The following is a 22,044-nucleotide window of genomic DNA, read 5'->3' as shown; positions in this document are numbered from 1 at the left end:
AGAGCATTTATGTAAAACAGTAATACTGCTGCTATTTCTTTTCTTTTGTTAAGATAATCAATTGATAAAAGAGTTGATAAGATATCGTCTTTTTCACGTTGACAGGGACTTTGTGTTGGGAGCACGCTTTGATCACTCAGTGTTCACTAAATGAACGTCTGTCAGTGACCCGAATCACAACTGAAGCTGTTACATTAGTTTTGTCTTTGCAAAAATGTAAAGTCATGCACATTTATTTGAACGAAAAATTAAAATAATTGTTGATTCTGATATTCAATTCTTTGCCAGCAGATGCCTTTTTACACAATCGCTACAGTGTGAGTGGCCGTGAAGACTGTCATTAACAACTCCAATAAATAAATCTAGTCCTCCATGATATCTCTACTGAATAAGTCAGAGCATATAAAACTATATAATTCAGGTCACGGTAGCTTTTAAAGCTCTTCAAATCATAAAACATCCAAACAAAATATGAATTAATGCATATATTTGTGTAAAAGAAAAGACATTTGCTCGGTTTTGTAAAACTGAGATTTAATCTGCGAGTATCTCCTTAAACCTTTTGCCTTTGTCCTTCCACACAGGAGGATAGGTTGGACTTTGACTGTGCCTCCCAGCCCGCTGACTGAGCCCCGCTGATGGTATAAAAGGCCTGAACTGACGCTGAGGAATCAGTCTCGTCTGAGTACTCGCCAACCTCAAGGGAGAGAGCTTCAACGAACCCATGATGGGGGACTCAAAGCTCTGCCTTTTGCTGCTTCTCAGCACATCTGCCTTGACATGTGAGTAGTTTTTACACTGCATTCTGATTTCATGACAGGATTTTTGTTTTATGCTAAGTGTTCTTTCAACTTGCAAATGCAATTTTCAACATATGCATTGTATTTTAAAACATTTAAAAGCTTGTTTCCACTTAAAAAAAAAATGGAATAAGGATTTGAAAAAAATATGTTACTCTCTTTTGTGGATTCATTGATGGGATATGTTTTGCACAGATGACAGTTCTTTTAAAATAATTTAATGAGCATTCAGTGATCTGACATGCCACAAATGAATAAAGGAATTAAATTTTTTTTTTTTTTTCTTCAAACAGTTGCCCAGGATGAAGATCTGCCCTCCTGTCTGCGTGAGTTACAGCTTTCTGTTAAACATGCTCAGATCATTTTGGGGTTATAATGAAACGCTCTTTTGTGCTCTTGTAAATTTAATGCAACGTTTTCTGATTTACACCTTTTTCAGTGGCCCAACGGTACAAGACCCTTCACAAATACGAATACCAATATGAAGCTGAATCTCTGAACGCCATCAATGGAGCCTCACAGCTCAAGAACGGTCCTAAGGCCTCTTGCAAGGTACAACAAACACATTTAAGACTTGATTTCCTCAGTCATGTGATTTTCCCTCTCTGCTTCACGTACCTCAGAGAGAGCTAAGAACATTTACCTCGCTCTCTCACAGGTTGAAATTGAAGTGCCTCAGACTTGTAGCTTCATCATCCGCACCACCGGCTGCGTGCTGAGTGAGGTGGTTGGCATGGACGCAGAGGGCAACCCTGAGTTCACCGCTACTCCCACCTTCAAAGCCTTTGCTGAAGAGATGGAGAAGTATGTATTACCAAAAGTAAAAAAAAAAAAAAAATCCTTATTTAGTGTTTTTCGACTGTGTACAGAAACTAACATAAATTTTGCATATTTCTTAAAGATATCCTCTCAAGGTTGTGGTTGAGGGTGTCAATGATGTGAAGCTGTACCCCGAGGAAGGAGAGACAACAAATATCCTGAACTTCAAGAGGGGTATCGTCTCTGCCCTGGCTGTGCCTCTGGTGGAGGAAGACAAGAACAAATACATGGTATTGTTACTTCCCCATAAAAGCTGTTTGAAAATGTGAATTATGATAACCAAATGCATGCATTTCAATCACTTTAATCTTCTTTTTAGCCCACCATCCATGGCAAATGCAAGACCTATTACACCATCAACGCCAGAGAAGATATTGCAACTGACATGACCCTGAACAGGGATCTCTCCGGATGTGACAAGTTCATCCCAATCAAAGATCACACCAGCCCTCTGGCACTTATCTCTGGCATGGTAAGACACTCCAAAAGTGTAGAGTGAAGAGGCAATTTTTGTTGAACGCTTGTAGAAAAATATTATGACGTGAAAAAATATGTAGAGTGAATTGTGAGTAAACAAGAGTGGCAATGGATTAAAAATAACAGATAAGAGTGACATAAAACACAAAGATTTGAATAATTTAATAACTTTAAATAATTCCATGAAATCATGCTTTTCTGTTTCAGCACTACCCTCTTTCTAAGATGGTCAGGAGCTCTCAAACTTGCAACTACAAGTTTGATAATGAGAAAAAGCACATGACCTCTGGCTCCTGCACTGAGAACCACATCCTCATTCCCTTCTCTCACAAGTATGTCTTGTTACGAAACACTCAACTTAACATTTTTTTTTAATAAAGATTCATTTCTACACTTTCTACATTGGTATAAACCTATATTTCATTCTACAGGGGAGAATACGGAGTCACTAACGTTGGAAAGCAGGAGCTCACCTTGGTCGAAGTGTCTGCTCACAACGACAGAGTGTTCGACCTGAGTAAGTCCTCTGCAATATGATTATGACAATGTGTGTGTTTATATAAACCATCTGATCCTTGACTATGTTGACTGTCTGTAAAGATACCCGTGCCAAGGGTCTTCACATTGAAACTGTTGAGGACAAGTATGCTGTCCAGGATAAGGATGCAGCTCTGAATATCCTGAGAGAACTGGCCACTCTGTCTGAGGCTGACGGTGAGAAGAGGGCCCACCTTTTCCACGTGCTGGTCTACCTTGTCCGTGGAATGAAGACCGAAACCTTGAGTCCTGCCATTCCCGAGGCTCTTGAGGTGTCCCGCGTCCTGACCTACCAGGTCCTGGCTCAGTGCGGAACCCCTCAGTGCAGCAGCGCCATCATGCAGATCCTCAGGTCCTTTGACAGTGCCTCCCTTGAGGTTGACGCGTCTGTTTTCGCTCTGGGACTCATGTCCAACCCATCTGAGCTGCTCATCAATGACATGCTTGAGATGGCCAAGTACAAATCCAGCAAACCCATCATGTATGCTCTGAGCAACGTCGTCAAGAGGTGAGTGAATTTAACAACATTTCGTTCTGTGCAGAAATATTTCACAGTTGCAGATCACCCACAAATGTGTCTGAATTGTTTTGTATTCAACAGGTTCTACAAAGCTGAGGAAAAACTCACTCCTGAGATTTTCTCTGTTGCTGAATTCATGGCCGGCAAGCTGGGTGACTGCTCTGGAGACAACGATGAGACTTTCATGACACTGAGGGTAGGTCTTGAAATAAAAAGTAGGGAGGGTGAAAAAGTGTAATCTGTGAATGTGTCTTCAATAACATGAATTGTTGGGTATTAGTGCTGAAAATGGTGTTGGTAAAACCTGTAAAGCAATGAAATTGTCTTGTTTAGTAGTTATTCCACCCTACCCTAAAATGCATTCTACAATAAAAGAATGAAATACTCCAGAAAGAAAACATAAACAGGACTATATACTTTTGAGCAATGAACACAAAAGCCACACATTAAAACATACTATGACTGACAAACCAAGCTCAAAATTTAAAATCACTACGTTGACCTTATGTCTGAATCAATTTGATGCCATTTGATGAGATTTATTTATTTTTTGTTCCAAATTCAGGTTATTGGAAACATGGCTCCAGCACTGGTAAACGCAGGCCCTGCACTCAGAGGTGCCGTCATGCAGTGTGTGAACCAACCTGCAGCTTCTCCAGCTGTGCAGCAGGCTGCTATCCAGGTGTTCAGGCTGACTCCAGCTCCTGAAGAAGTAAGTGGGACTACAAATTTCACAAATTGTCTAAATCACTACAGCTGCAACTCTTTCATGTGACTGATTTTATTTTCTTTATACCAGGTCAGGGAAGTCTTCATGCAGGTCCTTTTGGACGGTGCCAGCCCCATGCAAAAGCGCATTGCTGCATACCTGGTGCTCATGAAGGATCCCCAGACAAGTGAACTGACCCAGCTGGTGAACGCCTTGCCTACTGAGCAGGACCAACAAGTCAAGAGCTTTGTCATCTCCCACCTTACCAATATTTTGTCCTCAACTGTGCCCGAGACACTGGAGTAAGTCAAAACTACTGTCAGCAAAAAAAAATGTTTGGGTTTCCTGATTTGATAACAACATCCATAACTCATATTTCCTCATTTTTTCCCAACAGACTGAGGCAGAGGATTCTGGAAGCACTGCAGGGTAATGACATTGAACCCACCATGGATCCCACCAAGTTCTCTCGCAACTACAAGATTGGATCTCTGGAGGGCAACATGCTCTTCGACAGCAGCAGCTACCTGCCCAAGGAAGTCATGCTTGACATGACCCTGAAAGCTTTTGGTTTTGACATTGACATGATGGAGGTAAGTATTATTAGTTCTTCGTCTCAAATTGTCCTTTGTGCAAATCCTCCAGTAAGTTGAGTTTAAACTGTGTGTTTCTCATGGTAACAGATCGGCATGGAGGGCAAAGGATTTGAGCCAACAGTCGAAGCCCTGTTCGGGGAAAATGGATTCTTCCCTGACACCGTCATGAAGACAATCTACTTTGTCTCTGACAACATGCCCGAGCAAGTCTCTGAAATGTTGCAGAACATCGTGCCCGCTCTGAAGAGGAACAGGATGAAGAGACAGGTACTCAAAGAATCACGTTTCTTCACATTCATCAGACTGTATTCACTTAAGTAGCATCTCGTCTTCATGAGGGAAGCTTTTAAAAACATTTCACCCCTTTGTATCCAGGCTCACATGAACTTCATGAGAGACATTGGACGCAACCTCAACAAACTGGTGAGAGACCTGAAGGACGCACAGTCTCCAGAAGCAATGGTCTACATGAGACTCCTGGGAAATGAACTGGGATACCTGAGGACCAACGAAATGGAGGAGATGGCCTACTCTCTTGTGATGATGATTGACAGCATGTTCAAGATGTTCCCAACGGATGTAGGTTACATTCACAAGTTACTTATTAAGTTGTGCCTGACTTGAAACATTTCTTTGACAAATGAAATGTCCGATGTGCTTTATATTTGGCACAGATCATGAAGGCACTGATGACCAAGGCTGACAACACCATCTTTGCCCACTACATCTTCATGGACAATGAATTCTTCCTGCCCACTATGACTGGTGTCCCTCTGAGAGTGGCGCTGTCTGGTACTTTCACCCCTGGTCTCAAGGGTGGACTTCAGATGGCTCGTGATATGGTAATTATTCATCAGTGTGTTTGAAAGCCACCTCCACTCTTTTCTTTCACGGCAAAACCACAACTGTGAACTTTATGGTATCTCTCCACACAGAGCAAAATTACCTTCATGCCCTCTGCTGGTGCTGAGTTTGTAACCCAAGTTGGCTCCTACTTCCCTGAATACGTCCACTCTGGATTGGAGATGCAAACCAACTTTTTCCATGAGAGCGGACTCACAGCTGAGATTGCCATGGCACGTGACAACATCAAGCTGACCATTCCTGCTCCAACAACCCCAACCAAATTCATCACAATGACGTAAGCCAAAGTGAAACGTTTATGTAAACTGCTGTTACTCAAATAGGGAAAGCACCTGATAAAAAAAAAAGAATACATAATTTTTTGAAGGTTGGCTTTATTTGACATAGTTTGTGCTTAGTTTATGCAATTTTTCCTCATTGATTTATCAACTGAAATTACCAAGAGTAGAAACAATAAAATTACATTTTAACTTCACTATGCTTTAAATATAGGAACAGTCTGGTGGCAGTGGTTGGATCAGAGATCAAGACAATCCCTGCTTTGGTAATGGAGAAGGTCGATGTCACCGACTGCTCTCCAGTCTTCGCTGGAATGAAGTACTGCACCTCTCTGCAGTACACTGATGCATTCACTGAAGAGACTGCACCATATTTCCCCTTCACTGGAGACAGCAAGTAAGTGAATCACTGTAAGCCATTAACAAATATCAGGGTCTTGGTTTAGATCCTTTTCTCAAGAAATACTATCTTTTATTAGGTTTTCTGTGGAGCTCCACCCAACTGGTGAGGTCACTGAGTACACGGCCACCGTTTCCTATGAGGTCCTCAGGATGGGAGAGGAAGGCAGGCAGAAGGTTGATTCTGTCAAGGTCATTCTGAGAGCTGAAGGTATTTTACAGATGTATTTTCCCAGTCTGTACAGTTGCTGACTTTGTGGAATCTCTTATGCTTAAACGGATTCTTTTGGTTATCAACAACAGGTGCAGATCCAACTGAGGCCAGAGTAGCCCTGAATTACAACAGAAGGAAGAATGTTATCACAGCTGATATCCTGATCCCCGACTACGATGTGGAGGCAGGACTGAGACTGGGCGTTGTTGATGGAAACACCAAGGGAAAAGGAACTCACTCCATCTCTCTTGACTTCATCAATAAGAACATTCCTCAGCTCTCCTTGGTTGGCCGTGCCAAGTAGGTTATATATACATATATATTTTTTATGATCAATCATGAATTTATCTTTATGATGTTCACAAATTTTGCAACTGTCATGCATCTTTCAGTCTGAAGGAAATGAAAGAAGGTATGCTGGAAGTCCAGCTTCTGGTTCCTTCTCTCAAATCCGATGCCACCTTCACTGCTCACATGAAACGAGGTGACGAACTGGAGCTGGATCTGCAGAGCATTATCAACTTCCTGGGAACCACATCTAAGCAGACAGTTGGATTTGAATATGGTACTACAGTTTTTTTTTTAAGTTAACAGATCTTTAATTTTCTGCATGTGCTTGACAGTTTTATACTTAATTAATCCTTGTGGGAAAATAATTCTTCAGTATGTGACAAAAATATTGATGGCCAAAATGATTAACCCCAACAAGATATTTTCAAGATATTAATGAATACTTAGTCATATTTGTCAACTTTGTATTCACAGATTCCAGCAAGATGGAAGTTAAATTCAAATCTGATGTCAACTCTGAGATCTTGAACAACCTGCCAGTTACTGACTTGATTGACAAGTACGGTAATGACCTTCTTGACATGCCAGTTGGTGACACTGATATGAAGGTCCGTCAGATTTTCAAGGGATTTGTTGAGGTAAGAAGGATTTAATGTAAGGATATTGAGAAAGATAAATCAATATTTTATCGACTGTCGGAAAGCTTAATGTTTTGTGGCTTTTTGTCATTTAGGCAATGAACAACTACTTGGAGAAGTATGGTGCCGACTTCCCTTACATTCAGAACTTCAGAGTACCTGACATGCCTGAGATTACACTGCCAGAGACTCTGTTCATGAACGTGTAAGTCACAACAGAATTGTAGAACTTAACTTATCAATGTCCAAAAAAAAAACTTAAGTTAATTGAAATCCCTTTCTTTCTTCTGTCATGCAGCGACACAAAGGTCGTTTACTTCTTCAACCCGAAAAGCTTCACCATTGTTCTGCCTCTCCCTCTTGGAGGAAAGTCAGCAGAAGAGCTGAACTTCCCACCAGCACTGACGACACCTCAGATGTCTGTTCCACAGCTTGGACTGGAGATTGTCTCCATCGAGGTTCCCGTCCCCGACTTTGTCATTCCAGAGAGGCTCTCCTTGACTATTCCCTATTTTGGCAAAGCTGAGGTTGAAGCTGCTGTGGAGAGCAACCTGTACAACATGGATGCCTCTGTGATGGTTGGCAAAGAAGATATGGAAGTAGCAAAATACTCAGCTAAGTTCGATGTGAAGGGAACCTCTCCGATTGACATCCTCTCAGTGAAGATGGAAGGTATTTCAGAAAAAAAAACATGAATTATTTTGAAAACTGTTACCCAGTTGTTTGAATTACATCATAGGCATCATGACATTATTGACTGTTTGTTTGAGTGATTTTATGAAAATATGTTTCAAATCACGGCAATTGAAAACAAATTGTAGAAGATTTAACAAGTGTGCATAGTAATGCTTGTTCAGTGATCAGCTTATCATCTGTTGAGAAGGAGAGACATTATTATTTTTGAAGTGTACATCAAATAGGTGCTCATGTATCATTTTGCAAGTGCCACTCTGTAAGAGTAAGTTGTCCTCTTTTATTTTACAATTAGGTTCTGGAATGCTGGACGCCACCGAATCCATCAAGGCCGAACTGAAAAGCTCTTTGACTCATAAATTACTTGAAGCCAGTGTTACCATTCTTGAAGATGCATCCATCACTGACAAGATCAGTTTGAAATCAAACAGCAAGGTAGAAGTCACAAGTCCACTGGGTCTCAATGTTGTCCTTGAGCACACTGGTATGGCTGGAATCAACACCGAAGAAATTTCTGCCGACAACAATTTCGAGGGAAGCTTCAAGGCTGGACCCATCTTTGGCAAGACTGTTTCAACCCAGACATTTGCTATCTTCCCACTCAGACCAGAGGCAAAGATTGACTCTTCTGTCCAGTTGGACTCCACCATTCTTAAGGCCCAGAATACCATTGCTGCAACTTTTGCCAATGGTGAAGTCTCAGTTGTTTCTAACACCAATGCTTATGAAGACGTCTTGACTCATGTTATTGAGCTTTCATTCAAAGACGGTCGTCTGTCACTTAAAAGCGATGCCAACGCTCTTGCTCTTGGTATGAAGATCCGCAACCAAGCTGAAGCCTCCACTGGCCTCAGTGAAGTCATTGTGAGGATAGAAACAAATGCAGATCAATCTGAAAACCGTGTTTACTCTCTGCTGACTGCATCTTTCGATAGCAACGGTCTGGCTCTAAACAGCGACGCCAACATGAAGATTTTTGAGAATGAGGCTACTCACAAGGCTGCTCTGACTTTGAACAAGGACGGTCTGGCCACAAGTGGAACAACCACCCTCCAGAGCATTGTTTCACTGGAAAATACCTTCTCTGGTGGACTTGACGCAACAAAAGCAACTCTGTCCATTACCAACAAGGGTGCAATGCAGGATATCAAGATTGATAATGCCAACACTCTGACCATCACTCTGTCCAGTCTTGACTTTGACTCAAAGGCTGACGTCATTGTCAGTGAGTATGCTACTTACACCCATGACATCACCTTTGACATGAAGCCCTTCACTGCATCTGCAAATCTTAAGAACAATCTTCAACTTCTGGCTGCTGAATTCATCAATGAGGCACAGCTGCAGGCAGAGCTGTACAAGATGGACCTGACAGGAAGCCTGAAAGCCATCTATGCTGAGGAAGAGCTGAAGCACACCTATCAGGTCAGTTATGCTGACATGACTGCGACTGCAAAATGCAGCACCACTGGAAAACTTCTTGGCACTCACATGAACCAAAACACAGAAGTTGAAATCATTGGTCTTGCTGCCAGGATCACTAATGATGCTCGCTTCAACTCGCAGCCAATCCGCATTGACCACACCATCCGTTGCAGCATTGTTCCTTTTGACTTCAACCTTGATGCCATCTTCAATGGTGATGGAGATCTGACAATGTATGGCAAGCACAGTGCACAGCTCTATGGCAAGTTCCTCCTCAGAGCTCAGCCTCTGGCCTTTTCTAGCTCACATGAATGCAGAGCATCAGTAACCCAGCAGCTGGACAATGGCTTTACCCTTGAGACCACTGCTGACAACAAAATGGAGACAGCTTTGTCATTTGAGGAGCAGAGAACCAACCTCAAACTGAAGTTTAAAGTGAATGAGAATACCTTGAGTCAAGAGTTCTCTGTTTACAACACTGCTGAGAGAACTGGAGTTGAAGGTTTTGGCACCATCCTGACAAACATCCTCAACACAGACTCCGAAGAGAACCAGGAATACACCATCTCTGGCTTCCTGAAGTATGACAAGAACACTGATAGTCATATCATTCACTTCCCCCTTATTGATAGTCTGCCAGTCGTTTTGGACAGTCTCAAAGGACTTGTAGTGCGTGCAGCAGAAGCACTTCAAGAATTCATTAACAACGACGAGGTCAGGGCTAGAATTGCAACTCTTCCCCAATATGTAAATGACATTGTTGCTGAAGTCAACATTGAAGAAAAGATCACTCAGCTGAAGCAGTATTTCAGTGACTTTACTCAAGACTTTGTCATCACCATGGATGATGTGGAAGCCTCTCTGAGGAACCTGAAGGCAACTGTTGAAAGACTATTGTCTGACCTGACTGTTTACATCCAACAGTTTGTTGGCATGGTGAAAGATGCTATTGCTAGCAGCACCTTCCCCGAAACTTTTATGCAAAACTTCCAGGATCTCCTGACTACTATTAATGAGGACTATGATATCAAGGCTATGGTGTTGAGCATGATTGACACCTTCAGGGACATGATCAGTCAGTTTGATCTGGAAAAACTGAAGGGCAGCAGCATTGCATTTCTGAGTGACATTGATGCCGAGTATGAAATCAAGGTTAAACTTGAGGCCATCTTGGGGCTTGTGAGAGATGCAATTGACTCCTTTGACATTGCTGAGATAAAGAACTACATTACATCTTTGGACTTCAAAGCTTTCATTGAGGACCTTGTGAGCAAGATCCCCACAGAGACTCTCACTGAAATCATGGATTTCACTAAGGAAATGATTGAAGAGCTTGACATCATTGGTAAGATCAACAACTTCTTTACAAAGATGCGAGAGATGATTGTCAAGTTTGACGTTGAGCAGAAAGTTCAGGCTGTCTTTGATAAAGTTGTAGAGCTCATTCAGCAGTTCAGAATTAAGGAAACCATCAGTGCCCTGATCCAAATGATTAAGGATGCAGATATTCCAACCAAATTTATGAGCATGTTCCAGGATGTCATCAACTACTTGAAGACCACTGAGATTGAGGAGATTATTCAGCAACTGAACATGTATATCGAAACTACCCTGGAAAAAGTAAAGTCCTTGGATGACTTTGTGGATGTTGCAAATCAGTATATTGCTGAGTACACAAGTTATATTAATGAGCTGATCAAAACTCTTGAAATTCCCCAGAAACTTGCAGCAACACGAGACTTTGTCAACATGGTCTTGTCAACTGTTCGCGGATTTTTGGTAGAACTGAGGGAAATGAAAGTGGCAGAAATGATCAAGTCTGTCAAGGATGTTTTTGACTGGGTTGTGCTTGATAACCTTAGGACATTTGCTGAAGTCATTAAGGAGAAAATTTCAAATTTTGATGTCAAAGCTGAGATTTCATCTTTGCTGAACTTCATGAGCAAATTCTACACAAGGCTTTTGAGGATCATCACTAATGTATTCACCGGTATTGTTGAGACAGTTAAGACTGTCATGCCAGACCAGAAAATCCTTAGTGAGATTCAACAGATCATCAATGGACTCCTGAATGAATTGATGAAAGCTGAGATCAACATGCCATCCTTCACCATTCCTCTAACAGATCTTGATGTGCCTTCCATGACACTGAACTTGGAGACCCTGAAACAGTTTGAAATGCCAACACAGGTTGATATTCCTGAGTTCACCATCTTGGGCTCCTACACTGTGAATGCCATCACTATTTCAATTGATGACATTAAGCAGAAAATCCTGGACCTGATTGATTTCATTGTAAACTTTGAAATCAAAATGTTCGATTGGGAAGCTTTCTTTGGAGACATGACTCTTAACTACATTCCTGCTCTGCCTGAGATCATCCTCCCTGAAATCCTTCTTTCTGATATTTCATTGCCTACCATCCCACAAGTTCCTGTAGAAAAGCTGGTTCAGGCTCTTCAGGTTCCCGATATCAAGCTGCCAACCATTCCAAGTGAGCTCATGATCCCAGCCTTTGGTAAACTCTATGGTGAAATCAAATTCCTCACGCCCATCTACACCATGAAGACATCTGCCGAGGTACAAAACTCTACTGAGACTGAAATGACACCCCAGTTCACTGGATTTTTCTCATCCCAGGGAACATCACCAAGCTTTGAAGTGTTCAATTACAAAGTTGACTCCACTGCTCGCCTCGCAATCCCAAAATGGAGCCGCATTGTGGTTGCTGAGACTTTGAAGCTGAATCATCAAGTTCTTGGAGTTGAACATCAGGCATCTGTAACTCTCTATGGTCTATCAGCTCAGGCTCAAGCAAAGACTACAGTTAAGTTTGACACAGCTCCATACACTGCAAACTTCATGAACACAGCCTTTATTGCTATGGAAGGAGGAATATCTGCCTCTCTTGATACAACTGTCACTCAAGTGGTCGACCTGCCAATTTTCAACGTCAAAAATGAGTTCACAGCCACCCAGAAGTCAGTTCTTCGCCAAGATGGCTACACCATCACTTTGACTGCTGATAATTCAGGCACTGGAAAGTTTAATGCTGAAACTGGCAACCACAACAGCAAATTGATATTGTCACTTACCCCCACCCTTGTTTCCATGACTTTCAATGGTGACACAGACTCCTCCATCATGAAGATGAAACAGCAAATTAATGCTGAGCTTCGCCCAATAACCTCCATCACATTCAGTGTCCGCAATGAGGCAGAGGGACCATTCATCAAGAACAGTCTTCTTGTGGTATCTGGACTTGCCAACCTGTATGATCTGAAGGCTGAGCTAAAAGCAAACCATGATGCAGAACTCTATGGTCCAGTCAGTGGAGTCCTGTCCAATGGAGTCAACTTCATTATCCGCCCTATCGAGTTTGTCTTTGAGTTCCAGAACAAAGGAAATGCCAAGGTCAACATTTTGGATTCTCTGACTGGAAAGATTGATCTGCAGAATGACTACTCAGTCAACTTCAAACCTGAGAGCCAGCAGGTGAACACAGTCGCTCTGGTTAGACTGAATCAGTACAAAATTTTCTACAACTTTACCATGGATAATAATGTCAATGAAGCTAGCATTTTAGCTGCCATGGAAAGTGAAGCAAATCTGGACTTCTTGAAATCCCCCATCAGTATTCCTGAGATTGATCTGCCTTTTGTCGATTTCCATACTCCAGCTATAAGTGATCTGAACTTGTATGAGCAAGCTGGGCTGGACAACATTTTGACTACCACTGACCAGACTCTTGATGTTGATGCCAAGATTGTTTACAAGAAAAGCCAGGCTGTTCCACTTGTCAGTATGATGGGACTTACCCTGGTTCCCTCTGTAGGAAATCTGATCACAGAGCTGTCTTTCAAGTCTGCCATCATCAACCTCAATGTTAACGCTGGACTTTATACTGAGGATGATCTTGTACTCCGTTTGGGAGCTGTTACAGCCTCTGTGTTTGAAGGTTTAAATGCTAAACTTGATGGCACTACAAGCCTGACCACAAAGAGAGGTATTAAGCTGGCCAATTCAATGTCCCTTGAAAATCGTCACATTGAAGGCACTCACGACAGCACCTTCAGCGTGAGCACTGATACCTTTGAAACTGCAGTATCTGTGAATACAGTTGCCAAGGTTGCTCTTCCTGTACTTAGCCTAGAAGCAAGCCAAAACCTGGTTGCTGACAACAAGAACAAAGCAACTGCTGTCTCCACTTGGATGATGAAGGGTAATTTCAACCTCCCTCTGATCAAGATTGATGCAAGGGCAGAGGCTGACCACAGTCTGAAGCTGGAAGGAACCTTTGAATATGTCTCCATGGAGTCATCTACTAAGGCAAACATTGATGGCACAATCTTTGAAGACTATCTGCTCGTAGGAGTCATGGACAATGAGGCCACCTTGTACCTGAATAAGGATGGTCTGCGCTCAACTTCTAAGATTATTGCTGATGGTAAACTGAACCACGGAACAGACAAAATCATTGGCATGGATGTAAATGAGAACCTGGCCATTGAAGCCTCCCTGAGCCGTGTGTATGTAGTGCTGAAGTACACTGGCAGCAATGACGTCAACATGTTTGACTTCTTCACCAACGGGAAGCACATTGCCCAAGCCACCATTGACTTTGTCCCAGTCTCTTCCTTGACTGCTGACATCGAGATTGATTTCTCCCAGCCAACCAACTTTGGTGACTTCACAATCTTTGAGAAGACAGTCGCTGACATTACAGGTGCCAAGCAAAAGATCTCTGCTAATGGCAAGGTTGTCAGCCCACTGTACACCACAGACATCTCTGCTGAATTGGAGGGCATTGCTCCTGTCTTCAAAGTCATCTTGAAATCATCTGCCACCTCTCCTATTGTTCTCCTGGAGTACAACATGGATGGTGAGATTAAGACACAGATGTTCAAACATATTCTATATCTTTATCTACAAGCATTGTTATCCATTGTATCTAACAAAACAATCTCTTTCATTAGCTTCTACGACAGCCAACTTTGAAAATGAAGCTCTGACAATGATCACTAAGGCAACTCTGACACACACTGACGTGAATATGGAAATCAACCACATCATTAGCCAAGCTCTGAGGTAACACACAATTCTTGTCAGAAAATATTGTATGTAATATTTTCTTCAGTAAATAAATTGTTGTCTTTTTTCTGTACATTTCAGGAAAAAGCGCCAGGTTGACGACAGGTAAATATTGTTTTTGCATCAAGTGTGCATTACTGCTGTTGTTGTTCTAATTTATAGAAAATACTTACATTTTTAAGAATAAATTAAAATAATGTTTTGGGTTTTTTTCTTTGCCTTCTTTCTTATGTAGTGCCTCTCGCCATACACTGAATGTGGACATAACCAGTGCTACTTTCGCTGATATGAACCTTCGTTATGCTGCCCGGAGGGATGGAATCAGTGCTTCAGTATCTTCCCCCTCTGCTGGTTTCCTCGGACTTCAGCTCAGTGGAAGAGTTCCACTGACCGCAAGATTCTATGGACGTTATCCTGTGAGTGTCATTAACATTCCATTCAAATGTAATGAAAAATTAACCTGAAAATATAGGTAAAGTAATATTCTTTCTCCATTTTAGTCTGCCCCAGATGCTGATGTTGATATCCTGGTCATCAAATCCACCGCTATGGATGATATGCTGAAGCTGCAGATTGCATACAACTTGGAGGCACCCAAAGAAGTTCTCTCAGAGCTCAAAATGAAGCTACCTTCCATCACTGCTGCAGTAAAAGCATTCGCTGATAAGTACCAAATCACAACAACTTTGGAAACCGTGAAGGACACTCTCATTAACTACATTGCCGATGCCTACAATGCTGTAGTCAATTATGATGCTCAAATGAGCCAGCTGTCGGTTTTCTTTAGGAATGTCATTGTCCAGTACCAGAAAACTGTTCAGGTCTTTTTGGATGCTGCCATCAAGGTCTTGAGGGAAACTCAGTTCAAAATGCCAGGATCCGATGAGATGACCACTCTCCCTGAGGTCCTGAAAAAGCTGACCAGCAGCATTGCTGCTATGCTCGAAGTAGCCATCAAAGCAGTCTATGACAACATGGAAGTCTACTATAATTCCTTTGTTGACATGATCAGCAGTGTCAAACTGCGCATGCCAGTTGGCGATGCAATCAATGGAGCGCAAGTCATTGAACAGATCAAAGTCATTTACAAAACTGTCTTTGATGAACTGGTAGACTTTGTGAAAAACATGGAGAGTCTTGATACCATGCTTGAGAAGCTCGGTGAGACCTTGAAGGCTGTTGTTGACAAATCACAGGAGTTTGTTGACTCTGTTAAATCTGACTATTTAGATGCAGTATTGGTACCTTTCAATGCTTTCTATCTTAGCCTTGTCACATCCATCAAGAATGTAGTTGACCAGCTCCCTGTCTTCAGCATGGAAGAGTTTAACAAAGCATGCGAGACCATTATGGACATGTTCATTCAGGTAGCCGAGAAGTTCAACAGTGCTGTTTCTGGGTTGCTTGCAGACAGTTCTGCTTACATTAAGCTTGCAGATGGAAACCTTGAGATTGACCTTCCATTTTCCTTCCAACAGTAACAAGTCCATACGAAACACTACCATCTGTTTGGAAAGATTATGGACAACTAGCTCTTTAACAATATTTATGACACTTAGTGGAAAAACACCTGTTGTATCATTTAAGTGTTGATGCTTTGTTGTCTTCAAACACTGAACATGTAACATTGTACTGAACCATACCTTCCAACAGAGTGAAAACCATCAATAAAAGCCACTAAAGAAACTTGACGGTGCCTATGCCTTATTATTGACTGCTTCGTGATGTTTAATTTGTATACCTACTGAAAGTTAAACAGTTCTTAAAAATTTCATGTTCAAAAACACAAGCTGCCAGTCAGCAATTTGACATCTTCTAAATGGGTTGGTCGGTATAGGTAGTAAATTGATGGGGGAATTGCAAGTGCCGCTGAAGCTCCCCCTGTGAAATGGTTGTTGGGATAAGGTCAGGAGAGGATGATTTAAATGAAAACAATGGAAGAAGGAATTAGATCCTTTCTATTTAAATATCAATACAACTAAGTAAAAACACTCTTTTACAAAATATGTGATTTAAAGATATTTTTTATTATTTATTAAAGTAATTAGTCTTTACCAATAAAATTAATGACAAAAGCTGTCAAAATATTGATGCAAACATCTTGGTTGACCTTCATTTATTGACAGAAAAATATGAATGGAAACCAAAAATTATAAGAATTTCTTACAAAGGTCTTTTGAAACTTTCATAGATGTTTAGACCATATCAAAAGTAGGCATGTCACAATATCAGATCAATATAAAGCATAAAAAAATCACTATACACTTTTACCACAAAAAACAGAAACTCAATCAATTATATCAGTCTATTTATTAAGCTCTATTTTGACTTCCATTACAGTGTCATATTTCTCCTCATTTTTAGACCCTCCCTGCTCAGACAAGAAGGATGACGTCTCTTTAGTCTTCTTGTATCCACTCCTTACAGTCCCAAATAAGCACATCATGTTAGCTTGCCCAAAATGAAGTCTGTCCAACTCCACGGTATCACATTCACACAATGTGAATATCAAAAAACAAATTTCTTACAACATTTCAATATTTATTTAACAATTGTTTAATATATACCTTCAAAATGTTGCTCCAAAAATCTCTTGCAAATCCAAAATAAAATCAAGTAAAACAAGGTAATAGAAAAACAAAGTAAAACTTAGGGTTAGCGTCATGCATGCACATGGCACTAGGGACAGAGACAGAGATACTGATCTGTCCCCCCTCTACTTTCCCAGCACAAGAGGATAACCATCACTGGTAAAACAGGATTAGTGTCATAGCACTACACTACAAAGACTGTGAAATACCAGGCTCTCAATGAGCGTGGAGATGCTAACAGCTAGAGCTAGCTAGCGCTTTACTAGCAGTAAACAAAGTGAAACCAGTGCGGCTGCCTACAGCTGGAGACGGCGTGGAGTGATATGAAGGGAGAGAAAATAGTGCCAAGCGTTTGTGATGCAAATATATCACTCTTTCGAACACATATTGGTTTGAGAAGAGAAACGCTTTATTTTCGGGACCCCAGCAAACTTGCTGGACTACTTTCCTCTGGACCTAAACCGGACAGGATCTCCGCTCACTGGACGCTGACAGGGGTAATTCTGTGTTAATGCACAACACTGCTGACTGGGATGCGATACAGATTCATGTCAAAAATCCCGAACTATCCCTTTAAGTTTATAAAAGTACACAACAAGAACATTAATCTATGTACTAGTGTCCTGGGTATATACTTCATGCATATTTTAGTTTATTGGAATATGCTTAAAGTAAAGCAAAAGCACACTCTTCTACAGTATATACTGGCATTGTACTGGATATACTTCTAGGTCACTTTGTTGTCTACTGTAGTATCCCAACAAAAAAGATACTATTGTGTTGAACCATGTGGGTCAGAATGAATACAGAGAACATCTCAGGCTTTTGTTTGCAACCCACAAAATTCAGGTGTTCTTAATTTGACAGTCATATCAAAAACAGTGGCAGGGGGACATTAAACACAACTACCATTGGTAAAAAGTAGTTTATTCAAGTGTCCTGCAAGTATACTTACTGTATCGTAAAGCTGAGGCAGTAAACTTGAAGTTTACTTTTCATAGACTATATTCTATTGTGACGGCTCACTGACCGTCTGTGGGTGTGGCAGCACAGAATGAAAGCAGTCCATGCATGGGGTTCAAATCTTTCTTCAAAAAAACAAAAAACAAAAACCAAACACCTGGGGAGCCTTTTCAGACTTACCCCCAGGTGACTCCACAAGCCAAAAACCAGCTGGGTCCCTTCTCAGGAGACCCCAGCCAACACCAAAAACCTGCAGCCTCCAGATTCTGGAGGATAAAAGATACACAAAGATAAAAGATACAAAAAAACAGAAATATTTGGTTTCGCTTTATTGATCAAGTTCTTGTCCCTTTCAGTCAGGTGTTCTGTACCTGGCATCATCTGTTTTTAACCCTAACCCTAACCTTATTTTGTTTTAATCATGCCACGCCAGACAGCAATAACAGTTCCAGTTTTTTTAACCTGACGAAGGTAATTTGTGCACTGGTCTGTGAATCTTTACATTCAATACTGTCTGATTTGTGCTGATATTACATTTGCCCACTGTGCGGCTGTTGTCTAACCTGTTGCAGCCGGATTAAAACTGTGTTATCAAAATGTCATGCTGCATGTAAGCAGAGGCGTAGCTACAAGGTAAGTATCACAGGCATTTGTCTAGGGCCCCGAGCTGAAGGGGGCCCCCGAGAGACGGCTGATATCAGTCAATTTCAATGACAAATTAAAGGCGCTGCACTTGACGCTGCAACGACAGCGTGTCAAAAATCCCCCGCATGAGGCCCCTTTCCGAGTACTCACCGGTTAGTTGCTAGTAGGGGGCCCCGACAGACGGCGGATATCAGCGAAACAACTTGAAACCCCCTGGATACATTACAATGACATGTCGGGAACCTACCTCCCCACTACTTCCCGGCTTGCATCGGGAAACAGTCAAGTCGGCCCTAACCAACTCAGCCCCATGCCTCAAGTCTCACGCATTGAGCGTGACAATCACGCGTTTCGGTCTTTTGCCACGCACTCACGCCACACATTGTATTTCCTACGCTGAAAAAAATACCGATAAATTTGTCTGGTGCCTGCTGCTATGGACCTGTCATTCACCGCTCTCAGCCTGGTTTTTCCTCCTGCAAGTCCACCTGAGCTGATAAGAAGTTTGTGCAAAGAAAGAAGGAACCTTATTGATGCTGAATTTAATTGAATGGTGAGTTGTGTTGTAAATATTACAGTGTCAAAATGATTTAAATGAAAGTGCATATTGTCAAATAATGTTAATATTTACATTCATTGTTTAATGATTAAATATGATGCACTTTATTGTGTTTTGCACGAAACAAAAGACCTTTAAAACTGACACATTGTTGCCAACTCCTCACTTATAACATTCTAGATGACGTCATCTTCTAATTTCTATAGAGGCTCATTTGCATATCTAAGTTAAATTAGATGTTGACGTCATTTACATTGTTGCAAACTCCTCAGTCAGGAAAGTTCTAAATGGCATCTTCATACAGAAAGAAGGAACCATATTGGTGCAAAGTGAGTCACGTGAAGTGACAGCGCTACAGCCAGAGTCCTGATCATTCAAAGGCAGCTTTTAAATGGAAGTATAGATATCTATTGTCATACATCTATTATGTTTTATTATTCTTTTGCAAATTTAGAAATGCTACCTACAGTTACAAATCAAATTTGATTGGTGCCTTGTCTCGTGTTATCACATAGCATTTGAATAATTTAGACCAGGGGTGGGGAATCCTGGTCCTGGAGGGCCGCAGACCTGCATGTTTTCCATGTCTCCCTGCTTCAACACAGCTGATTGCAATGAGGCTCGTTATCTGGCTTTCTACTGGACTTGGCCATGAATCTTGATTCGATTCAGGTGTGTTGAAGCAGGGAGACATGGAAAACATGCAGGTCTGCGGCCCTCCAGGACCAGGATTCCCCACCCCTGATTTAGACTGATTGAAAGTCTTTTACTTGTCCCACAGGGGGAAAATGCAGTGTTCCAGCAGCACAGAGAAAAGAAATATAAATGGAATAGAAATATGAAATGTGAAATTTACAAAGCCCAACCATACATAGAAAAATTTAATATAATTCAAATATAAATTTAGGATAGATATAATTAAATAACACATGTAAACTAACCAACATAACTAACATAATTTAAATATACATTTAAGACAGATATAATTAAATAACAGATATAAATTAAATATAATTTACATATACATCTAAGACAGATACAATTAAATAAATAACAGATGTACAGTAACAGATATAAATGAAATATAATTTAAATATACTTTTAAGACAGGCACATATGTACACTATAATAATAGTAATAACAAATATAAATTTAATATAATTTAAATATACAGTTAAGACAGACAGATATGTACAATATAGTAGAAAAATGTGAGAAACACAAAAAATACACACAGGAGTTTCACAGAGCTGAATGGACTTTAGCCCGCCCCTTTCCTTTTTTGATTGACAGGTACGTGAGAGGCTTGCAGATGTGTTTGATTCCTCCCGGTTCCATAGCAGCAGGCACCAGACAAATTTACCGGTATTTTTTTTTCAGCGTGAGAAGTACAATGTGTGGCATGAGTGCATGACAAAAGACCGAAATGCGTGACTGTCAGACTTGAGAGCCCTGCGAGTTTGCATGGGGCCGACTTAGCTTGGGGCCGAATTGACTGTAAGCCCCTCTGCCAGCGGAGGTAATGTAATCGTCATGGGTTTGTTTGTCTGTCTGTCTGTTAACAACATAACTTCCAATCTATGGCATGGATTATGACCAAATTTTCACCGTTATTAATTAAAGTATTTCTTTGCTGATCCTTCGTCCAGGACTTCATTCATCATAATTCTGGGCCTGAGAGGCCCCATAGTCCCTCTTGCCTAGGGGCCCCCAGGGGGTCTAGAAACACCCCTGCGTGTAAGTGCAGTCAATACATGATTTAGAAAGTACCTAAACACAACGTAGTTTGACACGCCAACAAAAAACAGAAATGGGATGTGAACTAGTTTGTTTAAAAAGTCAAGTAACCAAGTCATTAATTAAATAAAACACACAGTATACTTAAAGTATAGCAACAAGTAAATACGGTAGTATAAAGTATGAAATAGTGTAGCGGTGTCCAGCATGACTGTGGAGCTGCAGTGTATCATGGGAGTTTGGGATGGGATAGTCAAGATTCAAACATTGTTTTTTGTGGTTTATTTTGATGTTTTGATGTGTTCTTGTACTTAGGTTAAAGAGATGTTAAAAGACACAGGGTAACAAAGCTCCTGGTCTTGATAACATCTGCAGACACACATTAAATCATATGCTGAGCAGTTGAGCAGGGGTCTTTCAAGAGTTGTTTGATTTTTTTGCTCAGTGGTGCAGAACCCCAGGCATGGAAATATTTAACAATCATTCCCATCCCCAAGCACAGGAGGCCAGAAGCCCTCAATGACCTATTGCCCTTACTTCTGTCATTATGAAAACCCCATGGGAGGCCTGTGAAGTTTATGAGTGGCATCACAGGAAACACACTGTTGTAATGCATATCCAGAGGAGTGGATGATGCAGAACATTTAATACTGAACTCGGTACAGCAGCACTTTGAAAAATCCAAAGCTGCAACCAAAGTCTGGTTTGCTTGATGTTTCCTTTTCAACCTCACCTGCTGGCAGGAAGACCTGATGAAGTTTTCAGATGACACTATGCTGCTCTGGGTGAGTTTGTGCTGGAGTGAGACATAGCAGGTCACAAGCTTCACCTTGGCAAAGAGATGTTGATGACATTTTCTTCCAGCTTGCAGCAGTGTCAAAGACCAACTTTAATCCACGGTACTCCAGTGGAGGTGGCACAAATGCGTGGGTACTGTACTTGACAACACATAATGGACAAAATAATGAAACAAAACAAAACCAAAAAAAAAAAAAAAACCCAGAACAATCCACTAACAAGTAAATCACTCTAAATTGCTAATTATTCACTACTGATGGCACATGTCAAATAAAATGCACCATGGTGTTCACAGACTGATGAAAAATTCTTCTATCCTTTTGGTTCTTCAACAAGAGCCTTTGGGTTTGAAGGTTCTAAGCAATATCTTAGGTGTTCCTAGGGGTGTGCTCTTCCCAGG

The 22,044-nt window shown here is 41.2% G+C and overlaps 1 protein-coding gene across 1 annotated transcript; it reads left to right on the top strand.

Annotated features, from left to right (window-relative positions):
- Positions 1 to 673: 673 nt before the first annotated feature.
- On the top strand, positions 674 to 15,889 carry apobb.1 (apolipoprotein Bb, tandem duplicate 1). The gene is made up of 29 exons (XM_030110137.1): positions 674 to 782; positions 1,094 to 1,126; positions 1,240 to 1,352; positions 1,459 to 1,604; positions 1,702 to 1,849; positions 1,939 to 2,091; positions 2,304 to 2,428; positions 2,528 to 2,613; positions 2,697 to 3,141; positions 3,235 to 3,349; positions 3,719 to 3,865; positions 3,953 to 4,164; positions 4,260 to 4,455; positions 4,546 to 4,725; positions 4,834 to 5,037; positions 5,133 to 5,300; positions 5,394 to 5,599; positions 5,815 to 5,997; positions 6,080 to 6,210; positions 6,303 to 6,513; positions 6,606 to 6,778; positions 6,979 to 7,142; positions 7,238 to 7,347; positions 7,441 to 7,814; positions 8,131 to 14,142; positions 14,237 to 14,348; positions 14,433 to 14,456; positions 14,587 to 14,767; positions 14,852 to 15,889. Exons 1-29 carry the CDS (start codon positions 725 to 727, stop codon positions 15,830 to 15,832), a joined length of 11,391 nt encoding a protein of 3,796 aa, XP_029965997.1. The 5' UTR covers positions 674 to 724; the 3' UTR covers positions 15,833 to 15,889.
- Positions 15,890 to 22,044: the final 6,155 nt, after the last annotated feature.

Source organism: Salarias fasciatus, chromosome 15 (genome assembly GCF_902148845.1).
Source record: "Salarias fasciatus chromosome 15, fSalaFa1.1, whole genome shotgun sequence".
Taxonomy (NCBI): Eukaryota; Metazoa; Chordata; class Actinopteri; order Blenniiformes; family Blenniidae; genus Salarias; species Salarias fasciatus.
The sequence above is the reverse complement of the archived record's forward strand: the minus strand, read 5'-3'. Positions and strand labels throughout refer to the sequence as shown.

What these genes read in the sequence shown, in the direction of transcription:
- apobb.1 (XM_030110137.1), top strand. Translation starts at nt 725, where the DNA reads ATGATGGGGGACTCAAAGCTCTGCCTTTTGCTGCTTCTCAGCACATCT. An exon ending in CTGAGCAACGTCGTCAAGAG is followed by an intron (nt 3,142 to 3,234) that starts GTGAGTGAATTT and finishes TGTATTCAACAG; the next exon opens with GTTCTACAAAGCTGAGGAAA. An exon ending in TGACTCCAGCTCCTGAAGAA is followed by an intron (nt 3,866 to 3,952) that starts GTAAGTGGGACT and finishes TCTTTATACCAG; the next exon opens with GTCAGGGAAGTCTTCATGCA.